Source organism: Diceros bicornis, chromosome 2, assembly GCF_020826845.1.
Source record: "Diceros bicornis minor isolate mBicDic1 chromosome 2, mDicBic1.mat.cur, whole genome shotgun sequence".
NCBI lineage: Eukaryota > Metazoa > Chordata > Mammalia > Perissodactyla > Rhinocerotidae > Diceros > Diceros bicornis.
In genome coordinates this window covers 43,740,590-43,759,934 of record NC_080741.1, presented here as the reverse complement: position 1 = coordinate 43,759,934, position 19,345 = coordinate 43,740,590, and the positions used below count along the sequence as shown (strand labels likewise).

The window sequence follows — 19,345 nt, the reverse complement described above, 5'->3', positions numbered from 1 at the left end:
ATCAATAGCCAACATTCAGAAAGGTTCAGACCTCTAGGATAGTGCCACCCATTTGTTTTCTGGGAAGAAATTCTACGTTTCTGATAAAGTCAGTCAGGCGGATCAAGGATGGGGGTAGGGGTGGGAAAGAGGGAGAGAGAAGAGAGGGAAGCTTGACGCTAATGATAACATTGTTCTCCTTGGCTATAGAGAGGTGTAAGTTGTTAAAAGGCAGGTGTCTGATTTTCAACCAAGTCCTTCTGAACTGAAGCAGGCAACTCAAATTTTGTCCATAGGCCTGAAGTGCAGAAGGAAACTTGGCATTTGTGAGAAGGGCCCTGGAGTCCAGCTTAATGACCTGAAGCAGGACAGCCTGCAGCCTGCTCTAAAGGCTTTGGCAAAGGTCATTACCTAAAAGTTTTCTTTCTTCTGAGTAAAATTAAAAACAGAGAGGAAATATGAGAATGAAATGTGTATATACTGTAGCAAACACAGTAAACAATCAGTGCCTGTTTTCAGTATAAAATTATTCCTCTCTATGATAGAAATCTTCTCTGGAATTAGACAGTTCTGTGAAACTCCCGGGAGAAGACACGCTTAAAATTAAAGTCACTCACTTGTCATTTCTTATTTCCATTGCAGTTTAAGCCCACGCGTCCTAAGCAGCATAGACCCGTATCTGAAGCCTATTCAAGCAGTAGTACATTGGAAAAGTATGCTAGAGGTTATTTCAGCATGTGTGTGCATATAGAGAAGGAAAGCATAGCAGAAGGCATTTGGTGTGCTTCATACAGTGTGCATAAAAATGCCCAGGAGAGGTGAGCACGTGTGATTGGAGTCATATAGCCTGTTTATCTTCTGGCTCTGTCACCCATTATCTGTGGGACTTTAGACGAACTACTTAACTTCTCTGAACTTCAGTTTTCCCACCTGAAAAATGAGGATAACGGCACCTAGTCTTAGGATGGTTGGAAAGAAAGTGCTTACCCACTGTGGTATGTGAAAATCACCATCATTCCTCCAACGACAGCCCTAGTTATTGCTTTGTTTGTGGGCCACCCAGGTCTGCCTCTGTAGCCTGAGCCGGTGGCAGTGTGTGCACTCTTTGTCATATTATAACGAAGAATAACTTCTCTTCAGGGGACTGAGGTGAAATGCTTCCTCAGCACCCGTCACCTGCTAGACTGAGTGCACCTGTCTCTTATCGCCAAGCTGACTGACCTCCAAGACCCCCTTTCTTTCTCTTCCCCTGTTCAAGGCACAGAAGTCTGGCTCAGGAGGGGACACTCAGGCCGCGGAGGACCTGCTGCTGCTCAGCAAACCTCTGACAGACCTCATTAGCCTGCTCATTCCGCTGGTAAGAGCTCGCCTGTTTGTGTGTCTATCAGAACATTGCTGACGTTGACGTCATTTTGAGTTTCACGATGTTTTGAGTTTCTATGCTATTTTAATTGCTTTTAAAACTAGAACCAAAAGAAATTTCAGAAGATTATTTGGCCTGGAAATACTAAATTTCTACTTTATTTTAAAACCGGGTGGCTTATCATTAATTTAAATACACATTTAAGTAAGGCAGAATCTCAAATCCTTCTTAATGAATGTGAGTTAAAAAAATTCAAGAAATGAATTTCAAGAAGAAAGAAGAAATCCATTGTGGGAATCAATTCTCTTTCAAAAAGGTCTTTTAGGGGGCCGGCCCGGTGGCGCAAGCGGTTAAGTGCGCGCGCTCCGCTGCGGCGGCCCGGGGTTCGCTGGTTCGGATCCCGGGCGCGCACCGACGCACTGCTTGGCAAGCCATGCTGTGGCGGCGTCCCATATAAAGTGGAGGAAGATGGGCACAGATGTTAGCCCAGGGCCGTCTTCCTCAGCAAAAAAAGAGGAGGATTGGCGGATGTTAGCACAGGGCTGATCTCCTCACAAAAAAAAAAAAAAAAAGATCTTTTAGAGTTATACTTGGCATGCAGGACTCCCTAAAGTCACAGACACAGACCTAGAGCATACTCCCCTCAATTTCCATAGAAATAGAATGAAATAAGCAAAATTAAATAAAAACTGGTAAGACTACACAAGACCACTGAATATATGAAAAGAGCCTAGCAGAAACTCAGAGTTTGGACCCACAAAAATAGTTGTAACCAAACTTAAAGAAGACCCAACATAGAGACACATGGCTCCCACTCTTGGACAAAGCAGTCAGTCAGAGGGTCAGGTGATGAAATTCTATAAAGCCTTCCAAAATTCTCTCTGTATTTGTGGATCCTAGGACTAGGGGTACAAGTAACTTGAGGGGATGTATCACTTGTCGCTTCCGCCCTTCAAAGGGGTAGACAAGCAACTCTTCAGTTGGTGCTAGGATTTGTCTTTTTCTGCCCTGTGGCTCAAAGGGAGGAAGATGTAGTTTGGATGAATAATTCTATAGACTCAATTGTATTTGGCAAATAACGGTTTTGTTTAACTGAGTGAGAAAGAAAAAGAGGGGAAAAAAAATCAGTCAATACCGGGTTATATTAAATAATGACATATATGGACTAGAGCTGTCACAAAAAAGTGGCAGTGGGCTCACAATGAAGTGAGGGAACAACCCAAAACCCCAGGGAACTGGACATGCCCCTGACAGAGTGGAAGGATCTTTCGTGTAGAACTTTGCATGAAGTTACAGGGTAAAAAGCAACTCTGACTAACTGCTCCAGCTTGGAGCATGAGGGCTGAAACCTGACAGCCAGAACTCTCATAGGCTAAGGGCAGGAAACAGATGAGGCTCCAGTGAACAGAGAGGAAAGACTAACACAAACCACATGCTCTTTTATATAAAAGACTTAAAATGGCACAGTTAAATTAAAAAAAATATATATATATATATATATATAAACTGATGCAAGACATGATATGTAGGATAATAATTATATTTATAGCAAATAAGATTAAAAAAAGAAAAATAGCTTAAGAAAGACAGATGAAGAATCCACTATAGGTAAAACTTGTAGGACTACTCTATTTTACATATATATCTTATAGACATGGTTTTGGTGTTTGCCGTATTCTGAGATATGTTTTCTTTTAATAGGTAGATTTATTCCAATTGGATTTATTGTTAAACTTATCTTTGGTTTTAATTGTATTGGTTTATTTTATATTTTCTTTCTAAATGTTTTCCTATATTAAATATAAGATTTAATGCAAAAAAAAAAAATCTTTAACAGGACAAAGAGAAGGATTCTACAATGGTAAGGAATAAAATCCACAGGAAGATATAGTGACTATGAACCTTTTTGTGACAAATATCAGAGCATAGAATTATATAAACCAAGAAGGACCAAAAACGTACATGGAGAAATCCAAAAAACACATTAGTGTTGAGAGATTTAACATATCTATCTCATTGATTGACAGATCAAGTGGATAAAAATAATAATATAAAGCAGGGGTTGGCAAACTAGGGCCTGTGAGCTAAATCTAGCCTGCTGCCTATTTTTGTAAACAAAGTTTTATTGAACATAGCCACACAGACAATAAGTTTACATATTGTCTATTGCTGCTTTTGCACCTCAACGGTAGAGTTGAGGAGTTACAACAGAGACCTTATAGCCCACAAACCTATATTATTTACTGTCTAGCTCCTTACAGAAAAAGTTTGTTGACTCCTGGTATAGAAGATATGAAAACTTTAACAAGATTGATCTAATTGAAATATATCCATCTCTGTACCCTGAAAATATATCACTATGCATTATATTAAAAGAATATCAATAAATTCCATTAAGTAGGAATTGTATAGACTACATTCTTTAACCATAATACAATTAAACTAGAAGGAAAAATGAAAACAATCAAAGATGTACTGTTAGCAAATACCATCAATGAGTGCAATCAAAGAATAAGACGTGATTGTATCAGTCTGGGTCCAATCAGAAGACAGAAACCACACAGTGATTTAAACAGGAGTATTTTAATATAAAGAATTATTAAACTATGATAGAAGAGTAGATAGAAGAAGAAGTAGATAGAAGAAAAAGATAGAAGATTTAAGAAGAAGATTGTATGCTACCCTAAAGCTGAGGCAGAGTACCCAAGGAAGGACAGACTTGAAAGGGGCGCTCCTTCCCCAAAGCTGCAGATCAGACCTCATTGGATAAGGCATGACTGCAACCTCCAGGACAGTGGACAAGTTTGCTGGGATGCCCAGGCCAGAGCTGGTCCACAGTCCCTAGGAAAGTGGAAAGCAGGAAGCAACCTTTCAGGGTATAGGTGAATCCTAGCCATTGGATAGACATACAGAGGAAGACAGGGTGCCACTGTTGGTGGAAGGCCGGGAGTGCCCAGTGTTTGTGTAGGGAGGGCCACAGGAGACAAACCTATGTGAGAGACAGTCAAGCAGGGGGAGCTGGATTGCCAGTGCACATGTGACACCTGGAGTGTGCAGTGTCCATTGGGGAGGGCAATGGGACCATGACCACGGGCCAGGCTGGGATGAGGGTTGCTGAGGGCCCACACCTTCTGGGCACATGGTTAGGTCAGATCTCCATCAAATGCCGTTATACCCCCACTCTGACCGACAGTGCAGCTGCCAGAAACAGCAGGAGAGCCCCTTCTTGCTGCAGTGTGTTTTCTGTGAGATTTTTCCTAGCATTTTGGGGCTCTGAACTCCTGTTGCTAATAACTTGATCACACTTAGGTTTTAGTATATTGTCCAGACGTCTGCCTAATGTGTGTGAGCTGCGTTGTGTACATACACATTTGTCACTGGAGTTTTTAGGTATAAAAATGGCCTGTGACAAGAACATTGCAATATATCTTCTCTGGAAAAGTTAACACACATTTATAGCTGTGTATAAAGTGAAGAAAAATAGTAATAAGGCTATTGAGGGCCTAAACTAGAGCACATACAGACCAAAGATAAATTTTACAGTGGTTGTTAAAAAATGTAATAGGTTGCAGAATGAGGTGCTGAATTGCTTTCCCACAGGGAAAAATAAACAGACTTTAGGTTTTTTCTGACTTGGATAATTTTGGAGGTATTTTGCCTAAAGGCAAGAGAGTAAACTTGTTAGCTTTTGAGGTTCTTTCCAGATATGGTCCTATAAAAGTAAACATATTTATCCCTAAGAGAATATGAAACCTGTCAACTCATAATTTATGACCTATATTTATACCATACACTGTAGGAGAATCATAGTGAAATGTGGGTATAAGACAGTGATTCTTAGTCTGTTTTGAGTGTGAATTGCGTAGAGAATCTGATAATTCTAGGCCCTCTTCTCAGAAAAATGCCTAGACTCACTTACATGCAAAGTTCTGCACACAATTCACAATTTCAGGGGGATCTTTGAACCCTCAATTGGTAACCATAGGATAAGGTATGGCTCATAAAAGATAAAACAAGTTGACCATGTGTCCTGAAGAAAAAAAGCAAGGTAATTGTTTGACCTAAATATTTTATTTCTTAAGAAGAGAAAATGGGGAGCCAGTCTATATATCCTAGATGAATTTTGTAACTAGATAATTAATTGCTATAAGAAATTATACTATTTGCAAATTTGAGAGATTTAAAAAGCATTTTTCTTTATTATGTGTCAAAGATGCCAGTATTTAGACTGGTTTGTATGTTTCATCTTAGCTATGCCTTTTGCAGCCATTGAAAAGATCACAGTCCTCATCTAGCATCAGAGTGTGAGCTCTTCCTGTGCTAGATGACTAGAGACTGAGCCATCACCTGAACACTTAATGATTCTGGCCTGTGTCCACATGACACTTACCAATTCATGTTTCTGTGATCACTGTGCAAATTTTAAAAATAAATTATGGGCCACAAAGTATGGGAAAAAACAGTTTCTGTTTTTCATTTTCTAACTTTTTCCTCTGAAGAAATAACTGAGGAGATTTTTCTCTTTAAATAGTAATGGACTTGGACTCGTCTGTTCTTTCCCATGCCTGTTGCCTTAAAGTCAGTGGTGTGAAATATAGGTAATGGTTTATGGTGAATATGGTTTATGATGATGGAGCCCAGAGGTAGTAAGTAGTCCATTTGCAAGTCAGACCCAAGAGATTGGGCATCTTATTAGTTCTATACTCAGCAGCTGCTCTAGGGAGTCACCACCTCGTTTAATAGGGAATACACCTCTTTCCGATTAGCCCTGCCCATCTGTCTACTGGATGTTTCCACTGGATGCACCTTAAACACCTCAGATTTGGCAGGGTTAAAACAAACTCATAGTCACCTCCTCTTGTGTTCCTCCTCTTGTGTTCTGTTTGTCAGGGAATGAAACTAACTTCCATTCGGTTGCCTAAGCTGAGAATGTAGGCATCGTCCTTGCCTCTTCTTTTCCTTCACCACCCTACCCCATCCCATCAAGCCACCCAAACTCATCACAGACTGTCATTTTCTCCTCATTCCCGTGGACACCATTGTGAAGGCCCCTACTGTCGTCTTGTGCTTGTAGGGCCCCAGTAACCTTCTGCTTGGGATTTCTGCCCAGGCTTGCCTTCTCCACTGTCTTATTCACAGTGGAGGCAGAGTGATCTTTCTAAAATGCAAAACTCACCTTGTCACTTGGTAACTTAAAATTCTCGAATGGTTCCTCCCTACTCTTGGATAAACTCCAACTTCTTAACAGGTTTACAAAACCATATATAATCTGACTCTTTCATATGGTCCCAGCCTCATCTTTTAACTCTCCTTGTCCTACTCTGTGTCCTGCACCCCAACTTTTTTCAGTTCTTTAAGTGTGCCATGATTTCCCTAACCTCTGCCTAGAACATGCTCTTCCTTCTTTGACGTGGCTGACTCTTCCTTAGCTTTCAGGTCTTGGCTTAGATGTCACTTCGTTCAGAAAGCCACTTAGACCCACCAAAACTGGGTTAGATTGCCCCTGCTCCCAGCTCCAATAGCATACTCAGCTTCCTCAGTCCTAACACTTATTATTAAATGGTGCCGAAATAGCTTGTTTATGTCTCTGTCTCCCCCACTAGACTCTAAGCCCTAGAAAGACAGGAGCCATATTTATTTCCTTCACTTTTGGGCCTGGTGCAGAGAAGGGATTCAATTAATATTTGTGCAGGAAAGGGAGCAAAGTGCTAACAAATCTAGTATATTTTCTGCCTTTCCTCAATGTAACTGAGAAGAGACCAAGTCTGGTAAGACATAGATTCAAGTACAAATTTATCCAGACAGTTTGTCTGCACCCCTGCTGTCCTGCCCTGGGCAAGCCAGCCCCTCCTGGGGGTGGTTGTGGTGGTGGCTCACCAGCTCGCTGGCTTTAAAATCACATCATCTGGATTCCTGGCTGGAAGTTGGCTCCTTCTTGTCAGGGTTTGCCCTGCCCTTCATTGGGCAGCCTATATTCCTGAAATAACCCATACCCTACCTTTGATTGATAAGAAAGGATACAAAAGGGTAGCTATCATTGCCCAGGGACCTCTGTGTTTCTGGAAAATTGCTCTACTTGTAGTAACTACAATATCTAAAAACCCAGCCCTAGGATCCCAGCAGCAGTGGTGAGCATAAAAGCCTCCGAGCAGTCAGAATAGAAGCCACAGCATCGTTACCTTTTCTGACAGGAGAGTCCCCAGGACTCTGACGTTCAGTGTTTGGATTTGGATAGCTGTAGGAAAGAAAGGTCCCAGGATGACAGGTCTATTTTCTCCCATTACTTCTTATATCTTTTTCTTAAAGTGGTTATAATATAGCAATATGCTTTTTAAGTATAACTTGTTATTGGCCACAGCTGCCTGTTCGAAGTTGAATAGGTAAGCATTCACTTATGTGGTGAGATATGAGTGGTGCCAGAAAGCAACTTCTCTAGAACATCATTCTCACTCCTTGATGACCCAAACTCCCACATTCTTATTCTCTCTACAAGCCCTCTTTCAAATAGTAATGCTTTCATATGAATGTATGTCACTTGTTTCACAAAAGAAGACTAGGGCAGGCGGATAGAAGAAAAAGAGGAAATGAGAGTTAGAAGGATAGAAGAAAGTATTAAATGTGCAACTGTGAAACATGGGTCATGCCAAAAGCAAAGTCTAGTTAACAAAGTGTTTTTAGGATGTACTTTATTGTCTGTTCCCGACATACTTGCCTTGATTTAAAAACAAAAGATAACAATATTTTTCCATAATTAATGGTCGAATTTTTATGTGCCTCAATGAGGAGAGTGAGTCTTGGTAATTGGACTCTCATAACCAGATCTAAAGGTTAATCATTAGAACCAGGTAAAAACACATCAGAAGTTTAGTGTGATTTCGTATTTACACAACTCATTTATCATGTAAGGAATTAATAGGAAGGTAGTAATAACCCATGATATTTGGAGTTCCAGAACTTGTTCATTTTGAGGCACAGTGTCTGTAAGGAAGTGACATATATAAAGAGGTCATAGAGATCCTTTAGAAATAGACAAATATCCCAAGAGAAAAGTGAACAAAGCACTTAATAGGCAGTTCAGAGCAACAAAAATACAGAGGCCCAATGTTAATTTCACCAAAGACATTTAAGCTCATTAGTAATAAAGGAAAATTAAATTAAAGAAATGCAATACAATCTTCAAAGTTGGAAGCTGATTTGGGGGATAAAGTTGGTAAATAAAAATATAAATTGATATGTTTCAAAAGCCTTAAAATTAGTTATATCCTTGAATGTAGTCATTCCACTTCTAGAAATGTATACATAGGAAATAGAGAAGTACAGAGTGACTTGTGTAAACACATATTCTCACAGCATTATCTTCAGTGTCAAACACTTTGGTAATAGTCTATATGTTGCTCACTTGGAGGTTAATTAAATTCTATTAGGGTAGAATTCTGTGATGCTATTAAATATCATATTTCCCAAGCATATTAACAATGTGGGAAAATATTTGCACATAAAGTTAAATGAAATATCAGAATATGTATTAATATAATATCCTCTAATAAATCAGTGACATTCCTTTTCCATCAGCCAACAAGTGATCATCTACTTTAGGCTTTTTTATAGTCTTACTGCTAAGTTTCTGTCCATTGTTAATCTTCTATAATGTCCTCTGGACAGCTTTTCTTTCAATGAAGTGTCTAGCAGCTCTTCTTATCTGTAAACCTGCAGCCTCCTGACAACAAATTCTTGGATTACAGAGATCCAGCATATACTCCATAGACAATAATATATAGGATCTCCAATATACCTTTATGAGTGTCATACATGAGATCCAGGAACAGCCACTGGGGACACAAACATGAAAATTTATCACACAATACAGTGTATAGCAAATACTGTGATATACTTATACGTGCCATGGGGCCCTGGGTAGGGAACAAATAACTCATGACGTGGGCAGAGGAAGAAGGGCTATTTGAAATTTTTTTCCATTTTTTTTTTACTGTGGCAAAATGAACATAAAATTTACCATCTTAACCATTTTTAAGTGTACAGTTCAGTGGTATTAAATACATTCAAAATGTTGTGCAGCCATCACCACCATCCACCTCTGTACTTTTTTCATCTTGTAAAACTGAAAGTCTGTACCCTTACACAATAACTACGCAATTTCCCCCTTCTCCTAGCCCCTGTCAACCACCATTCTACTTTCTGTCTCAATGATTTTGACTGCTCTAAGTAGCTCTAAGTGGAGTTATACAGTATTTGTTGTTTTGTGACTGGGTTATTTCATTTAGCATAATGTCCTCGAGGTTCATCCATGTTGTAGCATATGTCAGAATTTCCTTCTTTTTTAAGGCTAAACAATATTCCTTTGTATGTATATACCACATTCCTTTCTATGTATAATGTATATACCACATTTTGCTTATCCATTCATCTACTGATGTACACTTGGGTTGCTTCCAAGTTTCAGCTGTTGTGAATAATGCTGCTGTGAACATGGGTGTACAAATATCTCTTTGAAATTCTACTTTCAGTTCTTTTGAATATATACCCAGAAATGGAATTCCTAGATCTTATGGTAATTCTATTTTTAATTTTATGAAGAACCACCATTCTGTTTTCCATAGTGGCTCTTCCATTTTACATTCCCACCAACAGTGTGCAGGGGTTCCAATTTCTAACCACATCCTCACCAATACTTGTTATTATTTCTGTTTTTTTGATAGTAGTCATTCTAATGGATGTGAGGTGGTATCTCATTGTAGTTTTGATTTGCACTTCCCTAATGATTGGTGATATTGAGCATCTTTTCATGTGCTTATTGATCATTCATATATGGGCATACTTCATTTTACTGTGCTTTGCTTTATTATGCTTTGCAGATATTGCGTTTTTTACAAGACTCTCCACCAGCAAAAAGATTACAATTCACTGAAGGTTCAGATGATGGTTAGCATTTTTTAGCAATAAAGTATTTTTTAATTAATGTATGTACATTGTTTTTTTAGATGATGCTATTGCACACTTAATAGACTATAGTGTAAACATAACTTTTATATGCACAGAAACTAAAAACATTTCTATGACTCACTTTATTGAGATATTAGCTTTATTATGGTGGTCTGAAACCAAACCCTCAGTATTTCTAAGGTATGACTGTATTTTCTTTGAAGAAATGTCTATTTAAATCCTTTGCCCATTTTTGAATCAGGTTATTTGTTGTTGTTGTTGTTGAGTTTTAGGAGCTCTCTATATATCCTGAATATTAATCCATTATTAAATATATGATTTGAAAATATTTTCTCCAATCTGTGGGTTGCCTTTTTACTCTGTTGATACTGTCTTTTGATGCACAAAATTTTTAAATTTTCATGAAGCCCAGTTTGCCTGTGCAAATCTTTCATTTGTGGCCTGTGCCTTTGGTGTCACATCCAAGAAATGTTACATCCACATTATTGCCAAATTGAATATCATGAAGATTTTACTTTATGTTTCTTCTAAGAATTTTATAGTTTTAGGTCTTACATTTTAGGTTTTTGATCGATTTTGAGTTAATTTTTGTATGTGGTATTAGGTAGAGTCTAACTTCATTCATTTGAATGTGGATATCTAGTTTCCCCAGCACTGTTTGTTGAAAAGATTGTTCTGTTCTTGTTGTATGGTTTTAGCACCTTTGTCAAAAATCATTTGACCACATATGTGAGGGTTTATTTCTGGGCTCTCTGTTCCATTGTATTGCTCTGTATGTCAGTCTTTCTGCCAGTGCCACACTATTTAATTATTGTAGTTTTATAGTAAGTTTTGAAATCAAGAAATCTGAGTCCTCCAGCTTCGTTGTTCTTTTTCAAGATTGTCTTGGATATTTGGGGTCACTTGAGATTCCATATGAATATTTGGGTGGGTTTTCTATTTCTGCAAAAAGCATCATTGGGATTTTCATAAGGATTGCATGGAGTCTGTAGATTGCTTTGGGTAGTATTGGATTGATTTTCATATGTTGAACCATCCTTGCATTCCAGCAGTAAATCCTACTTGTTCATGGTGTATAATACTTTTAATATGCTGCTGAATTTGGTTTGCTAGTATTTTCTTGAGGATTTTTGCATCAGTGTTCATCAGGGATATTGATCTATAGTTTTCTTGTGGTGTCTTTGTCTGGCTTTGGTGTAAGGATAATGCTGGCCTCATAGAACAAGTTAGGAACTGCTCATTTCTTTTCAATTTTGGGGAAAAGTTTGAGAAGGATTGGTATTAGTTCTTTAAATGTTTGATAGAATTCACCAATGAAGCCATCAGGTCCAGGGCTTTTCTTTGTTAGGAGATTTTTGATTACTGATTCAATCTCCTTACTAATTATAGTTCTATTCACATTTTCTATGTCTTTGTGATTTGGTCTTGGTAGGTTTTGTGTTTTCTAGGAATTTTTCCATTTCATCTAGGTTTTCCAATTAATTGGTGTACAGTTGTTCCTAGAATTCTCTTATAATCTTTTTTAATTCTGTAGAATTGGTAGCAACGTCCCCACTTTCTTTTTTTTTGGTGAGGAAGATTGGCCCAGAGCTAACATCTGTGCCAGTCTTCCTCTATTTTTTTATGTGGGTTGCTGCCACAGCATGGTCGACAAGTGGTGTAGGTCTGCCCCTGGGATCTGAACATGCGAACCTGGGCCACTGAAGTTGGAGGGCACCAAACCTAACCACTAAGCCATGGGGCCAGCCCCCCCACTTTCATTTTTGAATTTAGTAATTTGAGTCTTCTCGTTCTCTTCACTTTTTTTGTAGTCTGTGTAGCTAAAGATTTGTACATTTTGTTGATCTTTTCAAAAAACCAACTTTTGGTTCATTGATTTTTCTCTGTTGTTTTTCTACTCTATTTCATTTATTGCTGCTCTAATGTGTGTTTTTTTTTTTTTTTTTTGCTGAGGAAGAATCACTCTGAGCTACCATCTGTTGCCAATCTTCCTCTTTTTGTGCTTGAGGAGGAGGATTAGCCCTGAGCTAACATCTGTGCCAGTCTTCCTCTATTTTGTATATGGGATGCTGCCGCAGCATGACTGACAAATGTTGTAGGTCTGCTCCCGGGATCCGAACTTGCGAACCCAGGCCGCCAATGTAGAGTGCATGGAACTTGAACCACTCGGCCGTGGGGCTGGCCCCTCCAGTGTTTTTTATTTCCTTCCTTCTGCTACTTTTAGGCTTAGTTTTTTCTTCTTTTTCTAGTTCCTTGAGTTGTAAAATTAAGTTGTTGATTTTGGATCTTTCTGTTCTTTAATGTCAGCATTTATAGCTATAAATTTCCTCCTTAGCACTACTTTCACTGTGTCCCATAAGTTTTGGTATATTGTGTTTTCATTTTCCTTCATCTCTAAGTATTTTCTAATTTCCCTTGAGATTTTTTCTTTGATTCATTGTTTGTATAAGATTATATGATTTAATTTCCATAAATTTGTGAATTTTCTGGTTTTCCTTCTGTTATTGATTTCTGACTTCATCCTCTTTTGTGTGGAGAAGATAATTTGTATGATATCTATATTTTTAAATCTATTGAGACTTAATTTATGGCCTGACATATGGTCTGTCCTGGAAAACATCCCATGTACAGTTGAGAAGAATGTATATGCTGTTGTTGTTGGCTAGAGTGTTCTGTATATGTGTTAGATCTAGTTGGTTTGTTATGTTTTTTAAATTCTCAATTTCCTTATCTTTTGTTTAATTGTTGTTTCCATTAGTGAGAGTGGAGTATTGAAATCTCCAACTGGTAAAGTAATTTCTGATAAGGAGGGACTTCTGTCATTTTGCTACTTGTTTGCTGTATTCTTTATAGCTTTTTTTATCCCTCATTTTCTGCATTAGTGTCTCCTTTTCTGTTTAGTTGATTTTTTTTTTTGTCATGAAATGTTGAAATTCTTTTCTCATTTACTTTTGTGTATATTGTCTAGCTATTTTATTTTGTTTATTCTATTGTCACTACTATGGAGATTACATTTAACATCCTAAAGTTATAACACTCTAATTTGAATTTATGCCCTCTTAACTTCAATAACATACAAAAACTCTGGTCCTTTACAACCTCATCCCCACTTCTTTTAGTTGTTGATGTCAAAAAATTACATCTTTATACATTGTGTGCCCCAAAACATAAACTAGTATGTTTATGCCCTTTAAATGCGTTAGTCTCTTAAATAATGTAGAAAACAAAAAAGTGGAGTTGGAAACAGTTATTACAATAATACTAGCTTTTATAGTTGCCCATGTATTTACCTTTATTGTGATCTCTATTTCTTTATACGGCTTCAAGTTACTGTCTAGTATTCTTTCACTTTACCTTGCAGGATTTCCCTTGACCATTTCTTGCAGGGCAGGTTTAGTAGTGATGAACTTCCTCAACTTTTTTTTTTATCTGAGAATATCTTAATTTCTCCCTCACATTTGAAGGACATGTTGCTGGATATAAGATTCTTGGTTGACAGTTTTTTCTTTTAGGACTTTAAATACATCTGCCCACTGGCTTTTGGCATCTAAATTTTCTGATGAGAAATTTGTTGATAATCTTACTGTGACAAGTTGCTTCTCTCTTTGTCTTTGCCCTTTGAAAGTTAGAGTATAATATGTCAGAGCATAGCTCGCTGAGTTCGTCTTGGAATTCCTTGAGCTTCTTGAATATTTATATACATTTCTTTTATCAAATTTTGGAAGTGTTCAGCCAATATTTCTTCATATATTCTCTCTGCCTCTTTCTCTGTCTGTTCTCCTCCTGGAACTCCCACATTGTGTATGTTAATCCACTTGGTAGTGTCCCACAAGACCCTTAGGCTCTGTTCACTTTTCTTCAATTTATTTCTTTCTGTTCCTCAGAGTCGTAATCTCCATTTGCTTATATTCATGTTCACTAATTCTTTCCTCTGCGTGCTCAAACCTGCCTTTGAATCTCTCTAGTGAATTTTCCAGTTCATTTATAATAATTTTCATCTCCATAATTTCTTTCAGGTTTCTTTTAAGATTTTTCTGTCTTTCTGTTGATGTCTCCATTTTGTACGTACATTGTTTTCTTGACTTTCTCCACAACTTCCTTTAGTTCCTTTGGAGTATCTTTAAGATAGTTGCTTTAAAGTCTTTTTCTAGTAGATATACCATCAGGTTTTTCTCAGGGACAGTTTCTGTTGATTTACTTTTTTCCTTTGAATGGGCCATACTTACCTGTTTCTTTGTATGCCTTGATTTTTTAATTTTTTGTTGAAAAGTGGACATTTGAATCTAATAATGTGGTAACTCTGGAAATCAGATTCTCTGCCTTCCCCAGGATTTCCTGTTTTTTCTTGTTGTTTTCTTTACTTTTATTTTTTTATTATTGTTGTAGGCTCTCTCCATGACAAGGATTGGCCTGTGGTATAAATGTAAGGTCTTCTCAGATATTTTTAGAACCTGTGCCTTTCCCTGGGCATGTGTGGCTACTTTCTAATTTTTCTTACATATGCAGTTGCTTTTGAATGTCCTAGTCTTTAATGTCTGGATCTTAAAAGAGGAAGAAGAGAAAAATGAGGTTGGGGGAGAAGGGCACTGTCCCTGTAAATCTGGAAGTCACTTCATCTGGAGGGAGAAGGACTTGCAACAATGAGGGAGGTGCAACAACAGTGGATGCCTGCCTCTTTGTCTACACTTCTATGATTAGAAGCAGCAATCAGTGAAAAGAGAACAGATTCCTCATATTTAAAGGACAGAGTCGTTTTTGCCCTCTGCAGCTCCTGGAAGCTTTGTGCAAGCTGCTCCAGGAACATGTGTATTGCTGCCTTCCATGGGGTTCGAGGTGGGAATGGGTGATGACTACTGTGCTAAGAGCTGGAATTGACCAAAATTAACAGCAATTTACTGTCCAAGTCTTCTTCTGGAGGTTGCAAGCCTTCAGTAGACTCTGGAATTCCAAAATAGTTGCATCTAGGTGGGTTCTTCCTACTCTGCCATCTTCCTAGAATCCTCCAGGGCTTTTTGAATTTTGTTTGAAGAATGGATAACAGTGTGACAGTAGATATGGTACGAGGATAGGACAGAGAAGGACTACAGAGCTGTGCATCTCAAATAGAGGACATACTCATAGCCATAAAAGATTGTGGGAAGTTTGGGGCTCTGCAGGTAATGGTGGGATTGAAACTTAGGGTGTGCCTGGGTAGTGACATGAAATGTACTTTGAGAAACTGTCAGAGATAGATTGTAAAAAAAAAAAAAATAAGCCTTTTTATTAAGTATAAATAAATGTAACCAATGTCACTTTATTTTTCTAAGTCAAATGAGATCTGGCACCATGAGTTGATGCTAAAATTAGTGGGTAAAGTATAATGAGAAACAAGAAACAAAATCTCAGATTATCTCTCCACAAGATACTAAGTAATTACAAAAGAAAATATTGTGATTTTTTTTTTTTGGCAGTGCAGAAAACTGATACATACCACCCTAATCAAGTGATCAAAGTTAATATCACCAGTAATAAGATATATTGCCATCCTATACCTACTGGTATAATGCTTTGGGAAGGGTACAACATCACTTCCATGGCTTTCTGGCAAAAATGCATAACCTAAATTTAATTATGAGGGAACATCAGTTAAACCAAGGCATCTTGCATTCTAACTGGCCAATACTCTTCCAAAGTGTCTAGGTCATTAAAATCCCAGAAAGACTAGATGGACTATGCCAAATTGGAGGAGACTAAGGTGGCATGACAACTAAATCCTATGTGAATCCTGAATTGGATCTTGGACCAGAAAAGGACATGAGTGGAAAAACTGGCAAAATTTGAGTAAAGTCTGTAGATTAATTAATACTAACATCTCAATGTTAATTTCTTATTTTTAGTAACTATACTATAGTTCTATAAGATCTTACTATTTAGAGAAGTGCGATGAACTTATTTTTACTGAAGTCTGAAATTATTTCAAAATGAAAAGTTAAAAATGAAAGACTTTAAAACAGGAATAAATCTGGCTCCCAAGTGCCACCCACCCCTTTTAGTATAAAACTCTCAGTCCTCCTCCTTGGATTGGTTTTCCCCCATAGAGTTCTTGAAGGTTGTCTTGCTGCCCGAGGCTGTGGCACTTGGAGCTCAATGTCCAGAGCAGCTAGGCACCACCCCCTGTCGGTCACCTCTGAAACCTGCTCCTGTACCTCCTGCTTATTATTTTCCAGTTGTAAACCCCTTTTGTAGACTGGCCACTTCCCTGTCTCTCAACTCTTCGAGTTTTGTGTTTCACAGAGAGTCAGCTCTTGGGTTTTGCTGAGGAATCTACAGGAAACTAAGACATCATTTCTTCTCAACTGGGTCTCCAATATGGCTGTATTTAGTCTCATTCTGTAAATAGTGGATTGTGGAAGGGTTTTAAACAAGAATATGCTGCTGTCAGGTCTGTGTTTTAGACTCTGAATTGAGATGGAGCAGAGAGGAGGGACAGAACAGGGTGACTCGAGTGCACAGGACAGGAAGTTGCCCAGGGCGAGAATCCCAGAGATCTACAGAGGGTCTCCCTCAAGTACTCAGCAGAGTACATGTGTGTGAGGAAACAACCCACGGCCAGGGACAGAACAACCTGTAAGGATTAGAGAATAGTGCTGGTTACTCAGACAAGGCCAGCAATAGTTCTTTTTACCACCAGACAGACTGGAAAAAAATCTTAATTGATGGAGCATTGGAAAGGATACTCAGAAAGATCTTGCTTCAGTAGTGGGCAATACTTAGTCCTAGACTGAGCACTGCTCCAGACCCACCTAACAAATCATAAAAACAAGAGCTGAAAGGACCAAACTATTTCTAAGTAACTGAACTGCCTTCCAGAAAAAAACTCACAACTAATTTTAGGAATACAAAAATATCAAGCTTCAGCAAGGTAAAATTCACAATGTCTCGTATCTCTCTAAAGGATAATTGACCATTTAAACCAAAATAATAGCCCTGTTCAATTCATTGAAAAGACAGAAAAAGAGGGAAAAGAGAACAAAAACTTCTAGAACAAATAGAAAACAAATGGCAAGAAGATAAACTTAAACCGAATAGTATCAACAATCAAGTAAAATGTAAATGGTCTAAACACCCTGATTAAAAGGCAGAAATTGTCATATTGGGTAAAAAGCAAGACCTCAACTATATGCTGCTTACAAGAAACTTACTTTAGATATAAAGACACAAATTGGTTAAAAGAAAAAGAATGAAAGAAGATATGCCATGCTAACACTAGTCAAAAGAAAGCTGGAGTGATTATTTTAATATTAGGCAAAGTAGATTCCAGAGCAAAGAATATTGCAATTCTTTTGCAATTGAATATCATCATATTTATGATGATAAAGTGGTCAATTAATCAAGTGGACGTAATAGTCCTAAAAAAACTGCATGAAACAAAAAAGTGTTAGAAGTGCAGGGGTGAAAAGATAAATCTACAATTTTAGTCCGAGATTTCAATACTCCTGTCTTGATAATTGATAGAAGAAGTTTAAAGAAAATCACCAAGGTATTGGTAGACTTGAGCAATACTGTCATCCAACTTGACCTGATTGACATTCATAAAGTACTTAACTAAAGAAGAAAACAGATTCTTTTAGGTGCACACTGAACATTTTACCAAGATAGACCATATTCTAGGCCATAAAAAAGTCTCCGTAAATTTAATAATGATTCAAGTTATATAAAGTATATTCTCCTACCATAGTGGAATTAAATTAGAAATTAATAAAAGATATTTGGAACTGAATAATATTTCTAAATAATCATGCATCAAATTAAAAATCAAAAATGAAATTAGAAAGTATTTTGACCTAAATGAAAATGAAAGCACTTTGTCATTGTTAGTGCCTTAGAGTCAGTCAATTCCGACTCCTAGCGACCCTGTGTACAGCAGAGTGGAACCCTGCTCAGTCTTTTTGCACCATCCTCTCACTTTCTGGCACTCTATCAGACAATGCTCCACTGCTATTCATAGGGTTTTCATGGCCAATTTTTTCAGAAGTGGGTGACCAGGTACTTCTTCCTTGTCTGTCTTAGTCTGGAAGCTCTGCTGGAACCTCTCCACCATGGGTGACCCTACTGGTATTTGAAATACTGGTGGTATAGCTTTCAGCATCACAGTAACACACATCCACCACAGTATTACAACTGACAGGTGGTGTGGTTCCCTAACCAGGAAATGAACATGGATCATGACAGTGAGAGCACCAAACATTAACCATGAGACCACCAGGGCTGGCACCGTATATGAAACCGCTACATGTTAGAATTTATTGGATGCTGTTAAAACAGTTCTTAGAGGAAGGGAAACTTACAGCCACTCCTATGTGAGAAAGGAGCAAGGTCTCAAATCAATGAGCTCAGCTTCCAAATAAGCAGAAGAAAAGAAATAATAAGGATCAAAGTAGGAATCAGTGAAAATAGTAGAGAAAATAAGTGAAACCAAAACCCAGTTCTTTGAGAAGATCAACAAAATTGTTAAACTCATTGCCAGACTGATCAGGGAAAAATGAAAGAAGACACAAATTGCCAGCATCAGGAATGAGAGGGAAATGTGGAGAGACATCAGCCCAAATTCTACAGATATTAAAAGGATAATACAGAATATTATGAACAGCATCATGCTCATCATTTCAATAACTTAGATGAAATGGACAAATTCATTTAAAGACACAAACTGTCAAAGCTCACTCAAGAAAAAAATAGATAACCTGAATAGCCCTAAAAAAATAGGTAACCTGAATAGATAACCACATCTATTAAATTGAAATTTTAGTTTAAAACATTTCATAAGGAAGCCTCCAGACCTAGATGGCTTTAGTGGTAAATTCAACCAAACATTTAATAAGATTTACCAAATTTTACACAAACTTTACCAAAAAATTGAAGAAGAGATACTATTTCCCAAGTCATTCTAAGAAGCCAGCATTGCCCTGATACCAAAAACCATACAAAGACTTTACAAGAGAAAACTACCAACCAATATCCCACATGACATAGATGCAAAAATTCTAAGCAAAATTTTAGCAA

At 37.8% G+C, this 19,345-nt stretch overlaps 1 protein-coding gene across 4 annotated transcripts in view; it reads left to right on the top strand.

Annotated features, from left to right (window-relative positions):
• Positions 1-19,345, top strand: part of ULK4 (unc-51 like kinase 4) — a 530,581-nt gene that overhangs the window by 362,663 nt on the left and 148,573 nt on the right. For all 4 annotated transcript variants that reach the window (XM_058555650.1, XM_058555625.1, XM_058555632.1 and 1 more), the window contains exon 34: positions 1,238-1,336. In XM_058555650.1, the coding sequence (XP_058411633.1) occupies positions 1,238-1,336 (99 nt within the window). The remainder of the gene's footprint in view (positions 1-1,237; positions 1,337-19,345) is intronic.